Source organism: Elgaria multicarinata, chromosome 6, assembly GCF_023053635.1.
Source record: "Elgaria multicarinata webbii isolate HBS135686 ecotype San Diego chromosome 6, rElgMul1.1.pri, whole genome shotgun sequence".
Lineage (NCBI taxonomy): Eukaryota > Metazoa > Chordata > Lepidosauria > Squamata > Anguidae > Elgaria > Elgaria multicarinata.
The window spans coordinates 110,139,213-110,160,985 of NC_086176.1; the positions used below are offsets into that span (position 1 = coordinate 110,139,213).

General features: G+C 41.1%; 1 protein-coding gene across 6 annotated transcripts in view; it reads left to right on the top strand.

Moving 5' to 3' along the window:
• PIAS2 (protein inhibitor of activated STAT 2) overlaps window positions 1-21,773 on the top strand; it is a 37,910-nt gene that overhangs the window by 2,115 nt on the left and 14,022 nt on the right. For 3 of the 6 annotated variants that reach the window (XM_063128283.1, XM_063128285.1, XM_063128288.1), the window contains exons 2-13: window positions 1,831-1,911; window positions 3,624-3,727; window positions 8,828-9,302; window positions 11,348-11,432; window positions 12,129-12,179; window positions 12,278-12,368; window positions 13,389-13,523; window positions 14,123-14,228; window positions 15,811-15,884; window positions 17,430-17,590; window positions 18,150-18,283; window positions 21,129-21,297. In XM_063128283.1, the coding sequence (XP_062984353.1) occupies window positions 3,632-3,727; window positions 8,828-9,302; window positions 11,348-11,432; window positions 12,129-12,179; window positions 12,278-12,368; window positions 13,389-13,523; window positions 14,123-14,228; window positions 15,811-15,884; window positions 17,430-17,590; window positions 18,150-18,283; window positions 21,129-21,297 (1,577 nt within the window). In that variant the 5' untranslated portion in view covers window positions 1,831-1,911; window positions 3,624-3,631. Of the gene's footprint in view, window positions 1-1,830; window positions 1,912-3,623; window positions 3,728-4,990; window positions 5,097-8,827; window positions 9,303-11,347; window positions 11,433-12,128; window positions 12,180-12,277; window positions 12,369-13,388; window positions 13,524-14,122; window positions 14,229-15,810; window positions 15,885-17,429; window positions 17,591-18,149; window positions 18,284-21,128; window positions 21,298-21,773 lie in introns of those variants that run through there. The other 3 variants (XM_063128287.1, XM_063128284.1, XM_063128286.1) reach the window with 3 other exon arrangements.

The following is a 21,773-nucleotide window of genomic DNA, read 5'->3' on the forward strand; positions in this document are numbered from 1 at the left end:
ATATTTCTTCATCTTTCCAGTGTTTTTTTGTTTAATACCCCAGATGCAATATTAGTATTTGGGGCATAGTTGTTGGAAATTTGAAGCTGAAATAAACCCAAGAAATGTTGGAAAGAATGTCAAGATTATAGATTAATACTATTTTATCTGCACATTCAGTTCCCTTTCATTTGGTATCTGTGAGCATCCTATCAAGTGATTTCTGCTGCCTTTGAAATATGTCTTACGTTGTGATTATATGGAAAATACTTTATTGATACCGTTCTACTATTTTTAAGTGTCAGTACCAGCTTATTTTAACACCTTATATTAGAAGCATGGGTGGAGCTAGTACTTCATTTCTTCTGCTGTCTCTGATTGTTACTGATTAGCATTCCATATCTTGGTTTCTTTGTATGGAAAGTTAGCACTCTGTTGCAGAAGTAGTAGCCTGCCTGTCACATCCCTTATGTTGGGCAAAGGTCTTGCAGTGTCTTCCCTGGGTTTCCCCCCATCTCTCTATCACTGGAACTTAATGCCTTTAAAAATTGTCCTAATTTTTGACATAATTACCATAAACTGACCACACATTATAAATTTCTCTTCGGCAGAGTGAAAAGAGGGTTGGACTTTGTTGTAAAGTTTTGACATTGCTCAAGTAAATGAAATCATCTCAAATCCTCCACTCACCTTCCTTGTTGTATATTACAACAAACTCTGTTTTGTGTGTACCTTATATATAACCATATCTAAGGATCTCGCAGTAGGAATAAGCTTGCATAAAACCATGAATACTTAACAGATTTCATAGTTGTTGGTCAGTACTTTGTGGTTTGTAATTTAGTATAAAATTGGCAGCATTTGGCAAAACTGCCTTCATTTGGCGCTGGTCTTCTAAAACATCTAGTTATGCTATGTTTGGCAAAACTGTGTTTAACTTATTCAGAATTGGGTCTAGGGGCTAGCATTTCACTTTCACATATTTTTTTTAAAGAGAAAATGTAGCAGACTGGGAAAATTGACTCTCACAATTACTCATTCAGTCTGTACTATTTGCAAAAAAAAGCTAATATTTTTCTGCTGAATATATTCCTTGTTTTGTTGAGCTGTTCTTTGTTTTGGCATGTTTTTGTTTTTCAGTCCAGTTAGATATTTACTGGGAGGAGAAACCAAAGTTAGTGAAATATTGCTGTTTAGTAGCTGGGAGCGGGTGAAAGTTTGAATTCAAGATTTTTTAAAACACGAAGATGAGTAGATTGACAAATCACAAAGAAAGGAAATGCAGATTTTAAACCAGTGTTTCCAGTGGTATTTTTAACTACTAAAATATATTGTTACAACTTAAGAACACAAAAACGGGAGCATAAACAATCACCTGGGTTACGGACAGAGGTCCCTGTGATCACCCACGATGAATGGTTTTTGTAGTAGTATGCAGGATGACATTTGCTAAAGCCAAGTGCTGGATCTCTGTGTCTGTGGTTTGCGAGTTCTTGGGCCGCATGAACAAGCCCATAACAATATAATTGCCTGCCATAATGCCATATTTGTGTTTGACTTCAAATATATATATTATATCTGTTTACGTAGGGGGGGAAAGCCTTCAACTCAACATGCTGTATACAGGGCTATTGAATTAGTTTTAAGAGGTTAACAGCACAGTCCTATACATATCTCCTCAGAAGTAAATTCCATTGAATTCAATGGGACTTACTCCCAGGTAAGTGGGTATAAGGTAGTGCTAAGTGTAGGTTTAACCTGCCTGTATTCATACTTGGTTCTAACCAGGCTATGAAAGTTTTTAATACTTGAGATGTTAAAACTCATGATTTTTTTTTTATTCACCTGCAGAGAAATAGGTTGTACCAGGATTGCAGTAACTTCTGAGAACTTTCTTGTTGATAGTGTGGTTTTCTGTCGGAGAGTTTCATTGTGAGTCAAGATCATTAAATATTTTGTTGCAAGATATTAGGGACCTAAATACTTAAATAGTATATAACCTAGTATACCGTTTAGGCAGGCTATGTGTGCATTTGATTCGAGTTTTGGTTTTAGGTTAAGATTACCTTTTTGATTAGGTGGATGGGGCACCTGATTTTTTTTGCAGTAGTTCTTGCATTGGAAGACATCTTTAGTGCCTGTGCATATCTGAGACCAAAAGGCAGTTGTATCTTAGTTCCACCTACTTATAATTACTACTGCTAGCTGATCAGTAGTAATAAGTAATGTTTACCTTATTTTGTTAAACTATGCCAGAATATGTGAAAATGTATTTGTAATTATTGGATAACTTTTGCAATGCTGCCATTCGAACATAATATGCATAATTGGGTAGTTATGCTTTATAGACTTCGACATACTTCAATTGAACCAACTTTTTAATGTCTTCAACATATTATTAAATGTTCTCTTACATCTTGATACCTTGCTTTCAAAGACCTCTTGCTGAAAGTATTCAAATTTGCATTTCAGACAAATGAAACTAACAAAGTTAATTAACAAAATGAGGCAGGAACATTGACAGTGGCTTCCATAAATTTCTTCTTGCACCACAGTTGTGTACAATAATGAGCACATGCTCACACACTCTTCCGTGCACATCATTTCTGATGACTCTTTTGTCCCTCTTATCTCAACATCTTCAAATGTACTTTTAGTAATATGTCATCTTCCAAGTGATCTATGACAAAATTATGAGAGGAATATAACTTACAAGATTTAAAGATATTTATTTATGTAAAGCATTTTATCCCAGTCTTCAGCCAAAACGGCTCCCAGGGTTGGGGAAGGAAGAGGAAAACCAGTAAACCCCAGCACCATTTTTAAAGTTAACGAAGGTCTTACAATTATCTGCTTGAATGGAAGCAGTCCAGGGAGGGAAGGAAACAAATATGAGCCCTGAATGATCAGTGGATCTACATGTCTTCCCTCCTTCTAAAGCTCCAAGCTTCTGTTCAGTTCTTGTCTTTAAGGTTGGGTTGGCAACCTTACTACTATTTGACTTTGCTTACAATTCTATGAAGCAGAGAATGGCTTCGTAGGCAGCAACAGAATACAGGGTGCACAGGACATTTTGTGCTCCCCCATCCTGCATAATTGGTTGGTCTGCTCTATAAATCTAAAAATACTGTTAGGAAATAAGAGGCTGGCTCTTGGCTGAGTATGAACATAGGGATACCACAACACATTAAACTATTGAGGGACAGTGAAGTCTCACTTTAAGGTTACAGGACAAACACAAGAGGAAGAACAGCCTAGTTTGGGGTGTTCATCCTTACAAGCCTTTACACTGAAAAGCTGCAGTCATTCCTATTCATCATGATATGTAGAATGCCATTTGTTTCCCAATAGTAGTAAACATATGGTAATCAAACACCGTAGGTATTTAACTCCCTGAAGACTAACTCCTTTATCTAATAAATTCTTTATGAATTCTTGAGCCCTACAGGACAACAACTGACTGATGAGATAACCAGTCCTGCTCCTCTAGAAAATAGGGCAATTTTGCATTCTAACCATACCTTGTTCAATTCTATATTACCAAAGCATTTGGTAATCACATTAGTATTAATGCCGGCTTCAAATAAGCTTCTGTAGCTGTTCTTCATGCTACTATGTTTTCCTACTATTTTTTTGTTTTCCAGACAGAAACATGGTGACCCTTTTAAGAAAACGTCGCCTACTAAGACAAGCAAGAAACTTAGCTAAGAAACAACAGGAAACTACCTCAGCAGCTTCTAACCTACAAGTAAGATTACCCCTAAATTATCATGAGAATTCCACAACATTCTTCTAAAAACAAAATTACAAACAAAAACAAAAATGTAATTTCAAAGGCCACTTACATCCTTAAATCCACTTTGAAGCTCCTCAAATTTTAAATGTCCCTTGGAGTCTTTGTGTATGAAATAACTACTTAAAATTACTAAGAGAGAAATCCCATGGCCTCTACATAGCATCAGGGGTGGGTGGGGGATAGGAGTTTTGGGATTTCTGGATCCAAGGCTGGAAACAGCGCTCCAGCCTTGGATCTTGGAGTCTGAGCTCCCCTCCTCCTCGCACATGGTGAGGAGAGAACTGTGCCGGTTGTCTCTGTGAGCTCAGAGGGGAGGGAAAGGGGACGTTCCAGTGGATGAGGAGGAAACAGGATGGCTTATGCCATATCGCAGCCTCCTTCACATGCCCCCTCCACATTACCTCAGCTAGATAGGCGAAAATACTTGTCTAGCTAAATTGCAGACTGGGATGTGTAGTGCACCTCCCACTCTGCTTTGGATACTCTTAAGCATCTTGAGTTCAGCGGCTTAGATTGACAAGGGTCAATCGAATAGGAATGTGCCCTAAAAAGCTAAAACAATTGAGCAGACCAAAAATTAGATAACAATCAACACTGTAAATAGAACTAGTATTAAATATTAAAATGAAATTAATATTGACTATATGGATAATGGAGGAAGGTTAACTGAAGTTACAGCTGTCTTAAAGAATGCCCTGTGGATGTCCTTAAAAATGACCTATAACACTACAGTGTATACAGCTACTATAAGTACTTCACACTAGGAACAAAAAATTATTTTTATTTGGTCATAATTTGTTTCTAAAAGAAAAACAAGGCCATTCTGTATAAGAGTACCTCGAAATGAGCGCATAATAGCTAAAGAAAATGTGCCCAAAGAATTACTGAAAGGTGACAAAGTCCCTGTTTCAAGTTGAAATACCTTTTCCGTAGTTCTGAGTTAGATAGGATTCACTTGGAGGTGTGTGTCTTGTGTTTCTCTATTGTTCTCACTATCCAAGCAGTGCAGTTGGGAGAAGGCTGTGATGCCAAACAACAATTTTCAGAGTGCCAGCTTCTTTTTCAGGCTTGTAGGTTGAGAAGTCCTGAACATCGGGTGATGTCTTCCTGCTTTTCTTGATCCTCAGTTGTTGCTACAAATTGAGTTTGAGTATCCTAGTAACAGAGTAAAAGCATGCTTCATTCATACCTACTGCCCATCTTTTCTTTTCCAAGCAAGCCATTCATTCCAGCTCAAGAATGTTGTGACATCTACATTGTACCATATTGTCACCTTTTGTATTCCTGCTGTCAGTCCTCCTGTGATCTTCAGCTTTCTAGGGTAAGGTCAGCATTGTAAATATTTCAAAAATATGCATATCTTGGAACTCTTGGACGCATTTCACTTCCATGTAAGCAGCGGCTCTGCACTTCTTAAACCAGTTGTTCAAGCTGCTAAATGCTTTGTTGTCAAATGAAGCATCTTCATTGCAAGTTGTTAAATTGTTCAGAATCTTCTGTAGTAGCAACATTGTGTGCATACAGCATTATCGTTATTGTACTAGAAATAGTACTAGTAGGTCTTGCTCTTGACTGTCAGCAATCTGTATAACTGTTGTTAAATTTGAACTTCAGTGCATGCTGCATTTTGCTTAGTTCCTGCAATGTAGCCTATGCAAGCTTTAAAAAAGAGACAGCCACATTCAGACATCACAGTAAGACAGCATTCAAAAACTAATAATTCTGGCTTGCTGTGAATGAGCAAGAGTGCTGATGCATTCTGCTTGCTTACACTTGCTTCCTCGTTCCAGAGTGTGTGACTAAACAAGCCAGAGACATCCGTCCATGGTCATTTTAGAATGATATTTAAACTAGAAAGGTTTTCTCCTAGCAAGCCAGAGTCATAAGCCAAGAATAAACTTTGGCTTACGATTCTGGCTTGTTAGAGGAGTAAACTCAAGTTCCCCATTCGAATACCACGCTAAACAGACTATGAACGGAGAGTCCCTGGATTGTTTAGACTCGCTCTTAGAAAGACCCAAGTGGGAGTGATAGAGCAGCATACACCAGTACATTTGTGTGTTCACAGTAAGTTAAATTTTAACAAAATTCTGGCTTACTGTGATGTACGTACCAGGCCTACTTCTGAAAACTGCCATGGCAGCCTTCCTCACTTTCTGCATTTTTCCTTTTTTGTTTTGTTTTTGCTATTAAAATACACTGCAAACCTCTGTGGAATCTGAGCGATACACCATAAGAGCAATATCAAAAGTGAAAACACTACAATTTTGTCTACATGCATTGAACCAGAGAAATGAGATTGGTGACATTTGACTTAAATATCACAATTGTTGAGAAAGTATACGTGGTTCTTCATGTTTTCTGCTATTCATATTAAAAATGGATATGCATTTTAATGAACCACCCAGAGAGCTTTAGCTATTGGGTGGTATAGAAATGCAATATATAAATAAAAGTAGATGACAGATGTGTCAAAGAAATCATAGAACAAGGAGATTACATAAGATTATGCTCCCTTTCTCAAATTACTTCATATACGTGGCCTAATGTAGTGGCTAAGAGACTGAGATACAAATTTAGAAGTTCACAGTTTGCCATGAATTTTCTAGGTGACTGATAGGAAGTGCCTTTAAGCGGCACTCTCTCCCCCCCCTCCAAGTATTGGGAATAATAAAGTTGATTTGCCTTTTATGTGACAGCTCCATTGGTGATATTCAGCAACTTCATCTTTCCACTTCTTCCCCTTAAATCTCTAACTCTGTGTCCCCCACTGTTGAAGCTTAGATGATAAGCTCCTTATGGCAATGGGCCTGTGTGCCTTCACTTATATTCTCTATATTCATGTATGTTGGTGCTTCATAAACAATAAACTCTTATGTGTGTGTAGCACAAGTTCTAGCTGATACTCCCAATGTGTCTGTATTGTTTTCTCTATGTCCAATTCCATTGCTGTCGGGGACATTAAGCAAGGATAGAAATTACCATGGCCAAACTACTATATTGTGGTTGTGATAATGCCTATGATTTCTGTCTTGGTTATAACATGGGGTACTGGTTACAGTGTCTAAACATAAATAGAGCACAATAGTAAAGAGGATGTTGTGGCTGAGCCTTAAAACACCGAAAGTGTAGAGAGCTCACTTTAGTTTAGAGTTTTTGCATCTTAATTGACCGAAGCTTGAGTTTTGTGTAAAAACAAACAGGAAGCTTTCTCAAAGCATTTATTTCAGCTTCTGACCCTTCTCACTGGTTTGGAGAAGGTAATGGATTATGAGAACAATCCCAATTAAATGTTGTTGTTACTGTTAATAACAGCAATAACATACTACTATCTATGAACGTGGCCCTTCATAAAAAATGTCAGGACAGCCTCTGCCATATGGACTACAAAAACACAGAGGAAAGTCAGGGTTAAACAGGAGAAGAATATGTGATTATTTCAGTTACTTGTACACTTAGTACAGATATTAAAAAGTTTAGTATTAGTATAGATATAATACTCCATGCCTACTTAACTGCAGCTGTTAAAATCCAGGTAGAATAGGGAAGTCATCTGGTGCTCTCAGAAGATACTCAGGGGTATCCTTTGATGGATTTCTAAGGAAGGAAAGCTACCAAGCATGCTGCCTCATTTGCCATTGTTATTTGAACTTGGCTTACAGGCAGAACAGTTAGATGGTTCTTACAGGATGTGATGGAACAAAGGAAATAAGGCCTACTGTAACTAGTTCAGTTGAACTTTCATGTTCAAAAGCTGATGATTTGACTTGCGTTTTCCCTACTCTGAAAATCTAGCACTCTATTTGAGTGGCATCACTTTTAAGAAGGACAATGACAAACTAGAGTACATCCAGAATAGGTTAGAATGGTGAAGAGAACCAAAGAGCAGTTGAAAAAGCTGGGTATGTTTAGCTTGGAGAAGAGAAAATTAAGGGGAGACATGATAGGTGTCTTCAAATAATTGAAGGGTTGTCGCAGACTTGTTCTTCGTTTTTCCAGAGGGCAGGTCTAGAAGTAATGGGTAAAAATGGCAAGGAAAGATATTTCTGCTAAATATTAGGAGAAACTTCCTAACATTAAGGGCTTTTTGACAGTGGAACAGACTGTCCTTGTTCACATATAAAGGTGGCAAATTGTACACTAAGTGGATTGTTTAGCCCATGATTAACCTATAGTATCTGGGTTTTCATGTCACAGAGCAACCTCTGGTTGGGACCAATTGGAGGTTGCATATTCAAAATGGTAGTGGTATACAACCTGCCATTACATGCAAACCAGGTCACTCTCTTGGGGGGATGATGGGCTCTCCTTTGGTGGAGGTGTTTAAGCAAAGGCTTTACACCCGGCTGTCAAGGATGCTGTAGCTGCACTGAGCAGGGAGTTGCACCAGGTGACCTCTAAGGTCCATGCCAACTTTAAAATTCTACAGTTATATAAAATTCCATTTGATTCAGCCGTTGTAGTTTAAGACCACAACCAAAGTAGGAGCTACTTCTCATGTAGCAACTTATATTTTCTGTAATATTTCCAGTGCGTTGATCGTGTTTTCTGTAAAAAGGGAAGATGCTCACCCAGAAGTTGCCTTTGGAGTGTTTAACGTCCTGTTGTAAATAAATATTTTTGTTCAGTTGCAACTTGTATTTTACTAGTTGAGTTGCTATCAGTGGGAGATACAATGATTTATCTAAATAAAATTATTAAAGAGGTAAGATGGATAATCATAAATAAATATGTTGGAATATTTTCTACTCTGCATGGGTAGGTTTACAGCCACATTATCATGGCAGTACAGTCTATGCTTTAGTGACTTTATTAGGTGAGTTCAAACCATGAAGGCTTGATTGCAATTCTGCCTGTATATGATTTGATGTAGTGTTGTAGGATGTAGGAAAAATCTCCGGAGTGTGGGGAGACAGAGAGCTCCTGAGCAACACTTGCAACCTCTTCTTATTTTACATTTTCATATGTAAATTGAAAATTGAATGTCCGTTGCCTTCGATTCATCATAATTGTGCATGTTTCCATAAACTGTTAATCTGTGTTTTCTCTTAGAATATGGTATCGAGTTTTCGTGTCTCTGAACTTCAAGTGCTGTTAGGCTTTGCTGGACGTAATAAAAGTGGGCGCAAACATGACCTCCTGATGAGGGCATTGCACTTGCTGAAGAGTGGCTGCAGCCCAGCAGTTCAGATAAAGATCCGAGAGCTCTACAGGCGCCGGTATCCCAGGACAATAGAAGGTCTTTCGGACTTGTCTGCTATAAAACCATCAGTCTTCAATTTGGACAGTAGCTCATCTCCCGTGGAATCTGATTTGGCTGTTGCTGGACTGCATCCAATACCCTCTACTTCAGTCACTCCTCAGTCCCCTTCCTCACCGCTTGGTTCTGTGCTACTTCAGGACACAAAGCCTCGATTTGAGATGCAGCAGCCATCGCCTCCAGTTCCGCCAGTGCATCCTGATGTTCAGCTGAAAACCCTCCCGTTTTATGATGTGCTTGATGTTCTTATAAAACCTACGAGCTTAGGTAAGTGTCAGAATATCACAACATAACTTGGCTGATTTAGCAAGGCGGTGAGAGAGACTTTATTCATGCTGGAATTTCTTGTCTGGAGCATTTAAAGGTTCCTAATCACGTGCACAGGCCCTACCTAATCTGAAAGTAGTGGCCAAATTGCATGTGCTGCGTATGCTAAGGTTTTAAAACGTTCTCTGTATCACTTCAGCATGACTCCAGTTTCCCACATATTGCAAACTAAACTCTTAAATCAGTCCGCTGCTGTAATGTACAAAATACTTGCCACGACTTTCCTCCTTTAAGGGACAAATGTCAAAAGCAAGATTTGCATATAAGCCAAGGAAAAAAACTGGGGCATAGTGAATAGTGCCTGAAAGGCTCAAAGGTAACTGAAGACATGGTGTAGAAGGACATCTGTGCAGGCATTTTTTAAAAAAATCCTATAGAACACTGGCATGTAAAACACACAACAGAGAAGATGCTGCAAAAATAAAGAGGGAAGGGGGGAAAAGCAACCATGAGGATCAAGCTGTAATTTTCCACCAAGAAGTTGGTACCTAGTTCTCATGTTATAACATAAGCTTCTTAGCAGCAGCAAAGTTGTGCAGAGATGTACGTTTATCTGAAGTCCATCAGTGCTCTGAAATGTGAAGGACTTGAATGAAGTACGCCCAAATTTATGAATCTGACAAGAACCACATACAAACTTTAGCAAAAACAAAAAGTAAGAGTGCTACAGTGACAAAATTCAACCAAACTGTGGTTTGGCTCAGCCATAGCTGAGACCCCAAACTATGGCTTGAGCTTTTCAAGTATACAGGCAAACAGTGGTTTAGAACTGCTTGTCTGCTTTAATTTTACATCTGCTCAACTACTATCTTTAGGAGCCGTGGTCTCCAGAGGAGGAGCAATGGCTGTAACCGTGGCTTGCCAATTTGGATATAATGGTAAACCACAGTTAAGCATCCCTGACTGACTTGGTGTGGCATCTGAATTGATCCTGTGTGTCACTTGGCTCAGCACTGCTGTAAATAAAATAAGCAAGTGGGCTCCTGCAATGAAATGTTGCAGTTTATCATGTGTGTATTACCTGAGCCTGTGGCTGATGGGAGCTGTCGGATCAATTTGGGGAGGGGGTAATTCTCCCTCTGTAGAGGGGTGGTACCTGAGGGGCCCCTTACTAGGAGGAAAGGGCGCCTTCTCAGATTCTAAGGCGGCAATCTACAGGTCTCCTCCTTGTTCCAATCTCCGGCATTTCCCTCTTGTCATTTGTCCAACCTTTTCCCTCCCCTCGCTTTGTAACATTCTGCTTCCTCTCTCTCTGTTGCTTTATCTGTCCCCATCTCCACTGTTGCTCATCCCACAGTTTTCCATCCCCTTCTCCTTTTGCTCCCTGCTCCCCTGTCTTGTTCTCCTTTATCTGAGTTTGTTTGTAGTCAGAGCCGGGTGGAGATGGATGCGTTTGAGCCGTTCTAGAACTGAAGGAATACAAAATGGTCAAGTGCAGTCTAAACATTAATTTTGAAATTACCACAATCCTAAAAATGCTGGCTCAACTAACTTTTTTGGGGGAAATAATATATTAGATTTATATTGCTAAATGTCTACATCCTGCATGCTTGACTATGTTGATATATGAGTATCTAATGACAAACAGAATTCCATCTGTGGAATTCCAGTGTTTGAGCAGAGCAAACCGTCGGACCACCTCCTCAGTTAATACTATTACAACGTCAACTCCCAAGACACCACAACTGTCTTCTGTTATGATGCCTATAAAGCTATATATTGCCAAGCTACTGAAAAATACAAAATATAATCGTTTTGGGAACTGATTGTACTAGGTGAACACTTAAGGACATCTAACTGCAGATGTGAGTTCTCCCCCCCCCCCCATTTAATCTATGCTGAAGACTTGAAAGCTGTACAGTGACAACTCAGTGTTCTTGCAAAATTGGGGTGTTGAAGACTCCTGTTTCTCTGCTGCCTTTTGCAGTTGCTGGACTTTGTCCGTGGATTATGACAGCTAAAAGATCTTTTATGTGTCTCTTCAGTACAGAGCAGTATTCAGAGATTCCAAGAGAAGTTCTTTATCTTTGCTTTAACACCTCAACAAGTGAGAGAAATCTGCATTTCAAGGTAATGGCAGAATGCTTAGCCTGAATTTCCTCATCTATAGTTTACCTAATGTCTTTAACAGGATTGCAGGAGAGTTGAATTTTAAGGGGAATTATTTTGGGCATCCTTTCTTCCACACAAAGTGGCAAATACCTGCTGCAAGCTACCTCTAGGCAAAATAGTTCCGTGTGTTAGCATGCATGAACGTATTTTGCTGGGTTACACCGAGAGAGGGCAGCATGTTTAGAAATGAGAATCCCGTTGGAAACGTGAAACTGGATGACAGCAGCTAAGTTGAGTTGTGTGCAGTTAATGAGAATATGACACATGATGATTCATGATGCATAGATACATAGCACTTCAGCTGCAGTCTATAACTGCCTCAAATATAATAAATGGACCTAGCAATAATGGCACTTGGAAATGCTAATAAATTTGGTTATTGTTTGTCAATATGCCTGCAGGTTTGTCTTTGCAACTGTGGAGGCTGGCCATACATGTTGTTAGCATAGCTTTGCTCATTGCTGTCAATGGAATATGGTTACATTTGACCTTTTGCCTAGGGTAAATTGCTGCCCATAGTAAACATGTATATAAGTAGATCACACTGAGCCTGCAGTTACTTAAACCTCTTTAAAAAAACAAAAAAGTTACGTTGCAAATCAGGAACGGAAAGCTAATCTTAAAATTGTCTAATTTATAATTTTGTTGCAACAGGGACTTTTTGCCAGGAGGCAGAAGGGATTACACTGTGCAAGTTCAGCTGAGGTGAATTCAACTTCTTTAACATTTATGTATAAATGTGTCTTTTAATTGGAGTGTATTTAAATTTATGTTTGTGTTCCCTCTCTCCCCCCCGCAAATAGGTTATGCCTGGCAGAAACAAGCTGTCCCCAAGAAGATAACTACCCTAGTAGTTTATGCATAAAAGTAAATGGGAAACTCTTTCCATTGCCGGTAAGCTATTGACATAGGATTTCTGATTGGACCTAATTTTCTTGTAATCCTGACTTGCCAACACAAAGGGGGGTAATGTCACACAACTTCACACCTAAATATCCCTGGGATTAAGGTCATGGGACAATATTGTTAAGTATATAAAAAGTAATACTTGCTTAGTCATTAAAATTGTGTATCTATGGCTATCTCAGGGTTAAACAGAGAAAGACTATCTGTGTGCAATTACCTTGAGATAGAAGCTGTACTGGGAACCTTGCCAGGATTCTAAGATATTATGGTGTTAATGATATGAATATACCAAAGATCCTTGAGGCTGGGTTAGCCTAATCACAGCTGTATGTAATGTAGATAAGAACTGTGTAGATGTGTATATAGTTTCTCACTTTTGTAAAATGGAACTGAACTGAACAGGACTGCACAGAAGCCTGAAGTGAATAAACTAGCTCTGCTAAGTAAGACTTGCATGGTGTGCATTTGTTTCTGAGCACGGACAGAATCCCAGAGAGAAAAGTTCTGGCAAACCCAATAAATATTACTATAGTACTTGGAATTGTAGAGTTCTGTGAACTGACACATTTCAAAAACAATTGTGAACTATCCAGAGAACTTCAGTTAAGGGGTGGTATAGAAATATAATAAAAGAAATTTGCACAGCGGAAATAGAAATCCTATTTTCACACCTTGGAATGTCTTGTTCCAATTTCCCCCCCCCCCCCCCCTCTGATTTAGAGGAAGGATTGGCAACACATATTGTGCGGTGTTGTATTCATGTTCGTTTTGTCATAGCTATTCGTTGAGTAGGCTAATAACTCCAAATGTCTTTCATAGGGAACTTCTTTTAAACTTCTTCCCCCTTGAAGGCTGCAGACCTGTACACACTGACCTGAGAGTAAGCCGCAATGAATTCAGTGAGGCTTACTTCTGAATAGATTTGTATAGGATTGCACTGTAAGGCTACAGTCCTCTGAATTCATATGTAGACGTAAGCGATATTACCTTTGTTCCTGTCCTTTTCAGGGATATGCTCCACCACCCAAAAATGGTATTGAGCAAAAGAGACCTGGACGACCCTTGAATATTACGTCCTTAGTCAGGCTATCCTCCGCAGTGCCAAACCAGATTTCAATTTCCTGGGCATCTGAAATTGGAAAGGTAAATTGAAAGCTCTTTGTGCGCTACAAGATGTCATCATGTAAAAAAATACAGAATTGTGTTGCATGAAAAGTCCCTTCCAACTCTACTATTCTATGATTCATATTCATGAAATAATCTTTCCAGCTTTTGTTTTACCTGCTGTGATCTCTTCTATATCTGCTGTAAATAAGGACTGTTGTTGTTGTTGTTGTTGTTGTTGTTGTTGTTGTTGTTGTTACATTTATTTGTATCGCATCTTTTGCCCAATACTGGGCCTCAAGGTGGTATTACAAAGTTTATACATTTTAAAACACAGGAAAAGAAATGTAAAAAAAAAAAAAGTTTAAAATACACAACAAAATTATATGTCAGTAGGGGGAGAAAACAAAACAAACAAGGGGACAGGCCCGTGCCTTGGTGTCGCCCCCTTTGGGGCCAGACCCACCCCCAAAGGAACCTGCCTCTTAAGCTCCCAGTCCCAAAATGTTGTTGCAGCTGGGGGTGAGATGGTTCTGTGCTGGGAGCCTGAGTCTGCTAGGAGGCAGTTCCGCAAACAATTTAAATTCTCTGTGATACCTTGGGACCTTCTCATTCTGTCATAACATTCCCTTTTGTAGAATTACTCGATGTCTGTGTACCTTGTACGGCAGCTCACATCAGCAATGCTGCTGCAGAGGCTAAAAATGAAAGGCATTCGAAATCCCGATCATTCCCGGGCGCTAAGTGAGTAGAGTGGTGCTTGCATTTTTCTTTGAGTAACTTGTTCATAACGGGCTCTAGGCTTCTGCAGTGTAATTACTCTAATAAAAGAAGTTAAGGCCATAAGAAGAGCCATGCTGGATCAGACCAAGGTCCATCTAGTTCCCACAGTGGCCAGCCAGATGTCCCAATAGGAAACCCACAGACAGGACAGGACAGCAACAGCACCCTCCTGCCCAAGTTGGCTGCCTCCTCCTCAAGAGTAGTTCTTGAAATCCCATGTGACTAAGCTTGAGGAGGAGCAAAATATTGTCAGAGACAATGTTAAGGATGCTTGGAGCTTAGTCCATCAACTTCTGGAGGGCCACAGGTTTCCTATACCTCTCTTACAGACTTGATTTGACAAAATGCGTTCTCAGTACGAAACCAGTAGTACAGGTGTTGGCAATGTGACACCCGCACGCTCCAACCCTATGTGCCCTCCAGATCCTTGGCCACCAGCTCCACTCACTTCAGATGAGTTTCGTCCTCTTCTTCCCTTCTGTCTACTGTCGCTGCTTCCCAGCGGTTCCGCATCTCCCCTCTCCTCCTTTGCTTTGGTAGTTTTGGCCTCCCCCCCCCCCAACCATCACCTTTCCTTTCTTCCTCCACCCCCCTGCTGCTGCCGCCTCCTTTCTTACTCTCCCCCCCTCCTGCCACCTTCCTCCTGGCCAAGCACTGCAACTGCTTTTCCATCATTCCTTTCCTCCTTCCTGCTGTGCCCTGCCACCTCCGCCTTTCTTTCCGCCCCCTCGGCTACCTTACCATTCCCTCAGACCTGAGAGCAAGAGTGGAATCTGGAGGAAGTGGATGCTGAGGCGGAAGCTACTCATGGGTGCTCAAGCTTCTCCTCGGGGTGAGTGAGTTGTTGCCCAGGTCGCACACATGTGTGTGTGTGTGTGAGAGAGAGAGAGGGAGAAGAAAGATGCATGGATTCCCTGCCGCACCCCCCCAAATAAACGTTACTGCTGGTACTTCTTTTCCTCTCCCCTGCGTGTGTGTGACTGAGTGGGGCTTCCCTCCCCACAGATACATTTTACTAAGTATCTTTTACTAAGTATCTGCTCCTTTTAATGCCAATAAACATGTGGGTGCGCATACAGAGAGAGAGAGGAGGGATGAGTGGGTGTTCATATGCATTTTATAGGGTTTATAAAATTTATAAACCCTATAAAAGTTATATCTTACGCATTTTTGCAGTAAATAAAATCTTCCAAACTTTAACCACTTGAGTGTCCGTCACATTGCCAATCACATGCTCATAGCTACACACGGCCAGTTTTGTCTTGGTGCTCATGACACCCTCAAAATTCCCAGCATGGCCACAAAGGTTGCTTGTACAGTGACCTTCAGTACAGTAGCTCTTTAAAAGTGCTGTGGCATGAAACTTTGCAGTCCAGTCACGTTTCTTGTTTTATGTTGGGTTTACAAATAGATGAAATAAGTAGACCATGAACTTCTCTGAAGCGTTTGAGTAACCAGAAGAGCATTAATTTTTACTACGACAGTAATTCTATTTTTTAATCTTCTATCTCCTTCCCTCCCTCCCTCCCTCTCAAAATAATAGTTAAAGAAAAACTTACAGCTGACCCAGATAGTGAAATTGCCACTACCAGTCTGCGGGTGTCGTTGATGTGTCCTGTAAGTAATGCTGGAGAAATGGGGAAATCCTTTGTTTTGGTTTAGCTTACTTGGTAGGTGAGCGCTGCAAATCAGCATGTCAATAGTTACGTATTCCAGTTACTACAGTTTGCATATTTATGTGCAATTTGGTTTTTTAAGGTGGAACTGAAAGTCCCTAAAGTATTAAGAGAAGGTCGGTAAAAGGTTGGTAAAATGTTACTACATCTCATTTTAAAGAAGTCTAGAACTGTCCTTTATGTGTACAATAATAAACTTGTCCCCAAAAAATTGCCAGATGGGAGGAGTTACAGCCCTGCAGTAGACATGCTTTGTAGGTAAAATGTCTTGGGTTCATTCCTTAGCATCTTCAGCTAAAAGTGATCTTAAATATTTAGAGTATTTTTATTCCACTTCTCAGCCAAAAAGGCTCTGGGAGCAGCTTACAAATAATCAGTAAAAGAAGACAGTCTCTGGCCCACAGGCTTACAATTCAAAAAGGTATGACACTCAAGGAAAAAGGAATAGGGAGGGAAGAGGGGGAGGGGAAAATCAAACCTTTCAGCAGAGCTGATAGAATATCCCTGCTTTTCCCCCTCTTATCTCTCTCAGCTCAGCCTGCTGGAATTGCGGCTGCTATTAGATTGTAAGCCTACGCGGCAGGGCCCTGCTATTTATTGTGTTATCTGTACAGCACCATGTACATTGATGGTGCTATATAAATAAATAATAATAATAATAATAATAGTGACAGTTGAAGGAAGAGGAGCCTTCATGGGGGTGGTCTTCAGCGGTGCTAATGGAATGGCCCGGCTGTCCCCTCTTGGGCAGCCAGGCTGGAAATGGCTCTATCTGAAACTGTGGAAGCTGCTTCTAATCAGAGTAATCAATATCAGGCTTAGATGAACCAGTGTTCTGACTCTGTATAATGCAGCATCCTACGTTCATAGGCCTGTGCTGTTAATTTGGATGCCAAAGGTGCTTTGATGCTGTTATTGAGAGCCTCCCTAAATCAAGAAAAGACACTTGAGTCACACGGTCACATTGCTGGAAGGATTCTAGTTGACCAAATTTCTAGTGTGCTCTCACAGTCCCCACTGACGGGATGCTCCCCTGATGAGGCCTTGTGGAGTAGGCAAGCGTTTGAGCTACACATGAACCCTAGTGCTATGAGATTTGTATGTGGCATTTCATAACACATTTCTTCCTAGCAGAAGGTTTTATGACTGAAACCTTCTGAGTCTCATAGATCAGGTGTGGAAGGCAATCTGATTGCTGGCAGGAGTGTGATAACTTTGGTGGAGATGGATCAAGAAGGAGTTTGCACCTTCCTTAGGAAACCTGTCTATCCACACTGTAGGTGGTTGGGAATGTGAGGATCTCTGCTTTAAGCTTTTTCAAGCAAGACTGTCTCTTGTTGTGTGTGTTGTTGTTGATGATGTTTTAAATAAGGGCATCTGGTTCCAATTTCTGACAGTGGATTCCTCCCCTCCCCCTGTCTTTCATTTCCAACTCTTCCTGTCCGCACTATCCCGTCTTACTCTTTCTACCTGACCTGGTCTCCAGCTGGGGAAAATGAGGCTGACAATTCCGTGCCGTGCTGGTACATGTACCCACCTGCAGTGCTTTGATGCTGCACTCTATCTACAAATGAATGAAAAGAAGCCTACCTGGATATGTCCTGTGTGTGACAAGAAAGCAGCATATGAGAGTCTCATCTTAGATGGGTAAGAAAAGAATGCAATATCTTGCTTTTGAGGGATACCTGTGCTTTTAGAACAGTAAAAGTAGTTGCTGAATTTGAGCTACTTAATAGAGAAACTAGCATTGTGTATTTCCAGAAACATTCTACTGATCTGAAGTGATAAAAACACTACTGCCCAGATGAGAACCTTGTTTAGTTAGTTTGAAGCTTGGAACTTAAACATTCACTAGTGTTATATTTATATGAGCCCAGTATGTATTGTGACAAAAGGTTTTGTAACCTTTTACACTGCCAACCAGTTTCTAAGGATACTGGTGTGGCATAATAAAATATTTCCCACAAAAATTCACTCTTTGTGGCTATTTCTTATAAAATAAGCATTAGATCAAACCTGCACATCTGATTCATTACCAGTGTCCAGTCCCAGAATGCATGCTGGTAGGATGTAATACTAGCTGGTAAGCAGTAACTTACAGTGGTAATAGCCATTGGAATGAGGAGAGGATACTTCAATTCCTTTTAGAAGGGAAGTACTGTCAGCATAATTAATGGAAACTAATATATGTAATGCTGTTTTCCAGGCTCTTTATGGAAATTCTAAATGAATGTTCGGATGTAGATGAGATCAAATTTCAGGAGGATGGTTCCTGGTGTCCTATGAGGCCGAAGAAAGAAGCTTTGAAAGTAGTTAGCCCACAGTGCACCAAAATAGAAAGTAAGTAACCTGAGGGTTAAGTCAAGAAACTTTTCTTTGTTGTGAAAGTATCCAGGCTGGGCTTTTACTCCACCTGGCTGCTCAGGAGACTGAGACCATGTGACTTGAGGATTTCTAATACTTTTGCCTCCCTGGAGTAAGCCCCTCCCAGTTCCTTCCCTGCGTTTTTCAGGATCCAGGCATTCATTTTTGTCTTTCTCCCCAGAGAACAAATCTTTGCCAGGCCTTTCAAATCCCCATTAATCTGCTTACCATTTATTTATTTATTTATTTATTTATTTATTTATTTATTTATTTATTGCATTTCTATACTGCCCAATAGCCGAAGCTCTCTTTCATATTGACCTCTTAGTTTTATGCTCTTACTTTTTTCTGAGGTTCTTCTTCGTGGTCTCTATGCATCACACATATGGGCTCTGCGCCCGCTCTGAAACCTGAACCTCAAATAGCTTAGTATAATGTTTTAGGCGGGAACCATCCCCCAGCACTACTGCGCTTGTGCACGCGTTTCCCGCCTATACCTCAGTTCTTCGTCGTCCGCCATTGTGGCTAGACCATACGAACCAACCTCTTAGCGTTTTTCTTGTACTATTACTTGAGAATACTTACATTTCCACTTCTTTAATCTTGTTCTTTCTCTTTTCTACTTTTTCTGTGGGAAAAAAAAATAGAATAGTTTTTGATTCTACCGAGCGATCTCTCGGTCGCCAGTGGCCTTGGCCGTATGGCCGTAAAAGCACCCTTTAGGAAGTGCGTCAGCTGCCGCAGCAAACTTCCACCATTGGACAGGCATTTTCTCTGTGTACTCTGCTTATGGCGAAGGACACAAGGTAGAAGCGTGCCATCATTGCATGTCATTACACTTTCGTTTCCTCTCTCTACCTTATCTTGACTTCTCGTGGCATCAGCAGGGAAGCATCCTGAAACGAAGCCTGTGAAAAAGGCGGTGTGTCTAAAACATCTCTCTTGTTCGCCCCACCTGTCCAAACTCCCAAACTTGAGCGATCCTCTAACAACCCAGCGAAACAGCTGAAAAGGCAGGAGCTGCTTCTCCATTCAACTCAGTGGCCAGCTATGGCACCCAAGGGCAGTAGCTGACTGACAGCTCCACACTTCCTTTGGCCTCCCACAGGTCGGAGCAGATCAAATCCCCCTCCAGCAGCAGCACCCTGTTTGCCTGCTGTGCAAAGTGAAGGTATTCCTATCACAGGCCAACAGGTGGCAGCATTGTAATCTATACTGACTTCCTGACTGTTAGAGCAGTGTGACAATGGAACCAGTTACCGAGGGAGGTTGTGGGCTCTCCCATACTAGAGTCCTTCAAGAGGCAGCTGGACAGCCATCTGTCAGGGATGCTTTAGGGTGGATTCCTGCATTGAGCAGGGGGTTGGACTCGATGGCCTTGTAGGCCCCTTCCAACTCTGCTATTCTATGATATGATTCTATGATACACAATTCCATCCGCTCCAGCAGGGACAGGTTTGTTGGAAAACAGCTCCAGAACCTCCCTGCTGCCTGCTTCCCATCAGGAAAGGCCAGCTTCTGGGACTCTTACCTCGCCAGAATGACTCCATTCCCAATTTTTCTGCATCCACCCTCCACGCTCAGTTCTTTCAGAGAGTTGAGGCTACAATGAACGGTATTACTGAGCAGTTGCAAAAGCAGAGCACACCCATAAAAGGGGCAGAACTCCTCTTCCTCCTCTTGAATCTTCCCACCTCAAAAGGAAGAAGATCAAAATTTTGGGGCCTTGGCATGAACAGGGTTCTCCACGTACCTCTCATTCAAATGACTCTTTTGGAGAATCTCAAATCCTCCACTAGGAGGCAGGATTCTTCAAATAAAGGAAGACTTGGCTGAGGAGCTGGGCTAGGAGGTGCCTCCCAGTTTCTCTTTAAGGCCGGACTTCACATGCCTCTGTAGCGAATGGGTAATTTTCTTTAGGTCTGCTCATTAACAGTAGGCCTGAAGAAAGACAAAAAAAAAAAGAAGAAAAAAAAGCAAAGGCATTGGTAGGTTGTAAAGGGCAAGACTGCTAGTTTGAAGCTTTTCTCCACATGCTCTGGACTTTGAGTGTGAAACTTGTACTCCTCCTGCCACATTGCCTGCCACAGAAGAAAGGGTGATGTGGGTCCACGGACTCTGCCCCAGTCTTTATCCTCCTATTGTCAAGCAATCAGATCTTGAAATAACGCTGTATTTCCTACATAAGATGATTCATGAAGGTCACATTCAGTATTACTAGGGGCCAGGGACCTCACACACATAAATAGATACACTCTTTCCCCATACTCACACATGTGTATACACATTCCCTCCCTCTTGAAACCTGGACGCGTGCCCTCTTGAGTGCTAGTTTCTGGCGTGTTCTTGGGGAAACAGGCTACAGCAGCAAATTAATGATAGTTTTGGTCATGCAAGGCCCCAGATGTCACCTTGGGCTGTGTGTGTACCACATGTTGTACACCCCTGTCTGGAAGAGAAAAGCAACGTAGCAACTCTGTTCAAGCACAGTTTGACCGTAAGCCTGACATAGGGGGAAACACACTTATCCTTGAAAGGAGTGACAGTTACAAAGCACTTCAAACTTTGTAAAGCCAGTGGGATGCTGGACACAAACTCCCATCAACTCCAGCCAGCATAGCGAGGGGTGCTGGGAATTGTAGTCCAGCAGCATTTGGAGAGCTGCAGGTTCCCCAGTTTGCTGTAAAGAGCAATAGGGATTTATTGACTTATTTATTTAAAACATTTGTATCCCACCCTATATCACTAGATATTTACATCATTCTCTTTTCCAAGATAGGAGTTGCTTAGCTGTTTTCTCTGTCGGTTGTTTTCCTCACAGGTTCCAGCATGGTCAGCAAGCCATGCTCCATGCCCATCGGTGAAGTCAGCAAGAAGAAAGTTGATGTCATTGATCTTACTGTTGAGAGCTCATCTGATGAAGAGGAAGATGCGCCTCCCAAAAGGAAATGCATATATATGTCTGACACACAAGCAAGTCCCACCAAAGGGTTTGTTGATTTTAAATGAATAAATGTTGTCTGTCCTGGTTCAGTCCAAATGTCAGGCCTTTGTTTCTTCAGACTGAGTTTTCAGAATCCCAAGGAAGTTGACCCAGTTCCATATTGCAAGGGAGGGGAAATCATTCAGTCCATACATGGGATTGGCCATAGTTGCATGGGCTGTTTTGTGAATAATTTTGTGGCAGCATAAACGGGAAGTGTCAGTCCCCCATGTTGTGCTCTCTAGTGAACTACTATTAGCTGAGGAGGGGCTGTTGCTTGATGTTTGAGCACATTGTATACAAAATGTCCTGGGTCTGATTCCCCTATTTATCGTAAGAACATCATAAGAGCCCTGCTGGATCAGACGAAGGATTCCTCTAGCCCAGCGTCCCCTTTCCCAGAATGGCTAACCTGATGTCTCAGAAGCCCAGAGGCAAGGCATGAAGGTAGTAGCATTCCTGGCCACTGTGGGCCTATTCTGA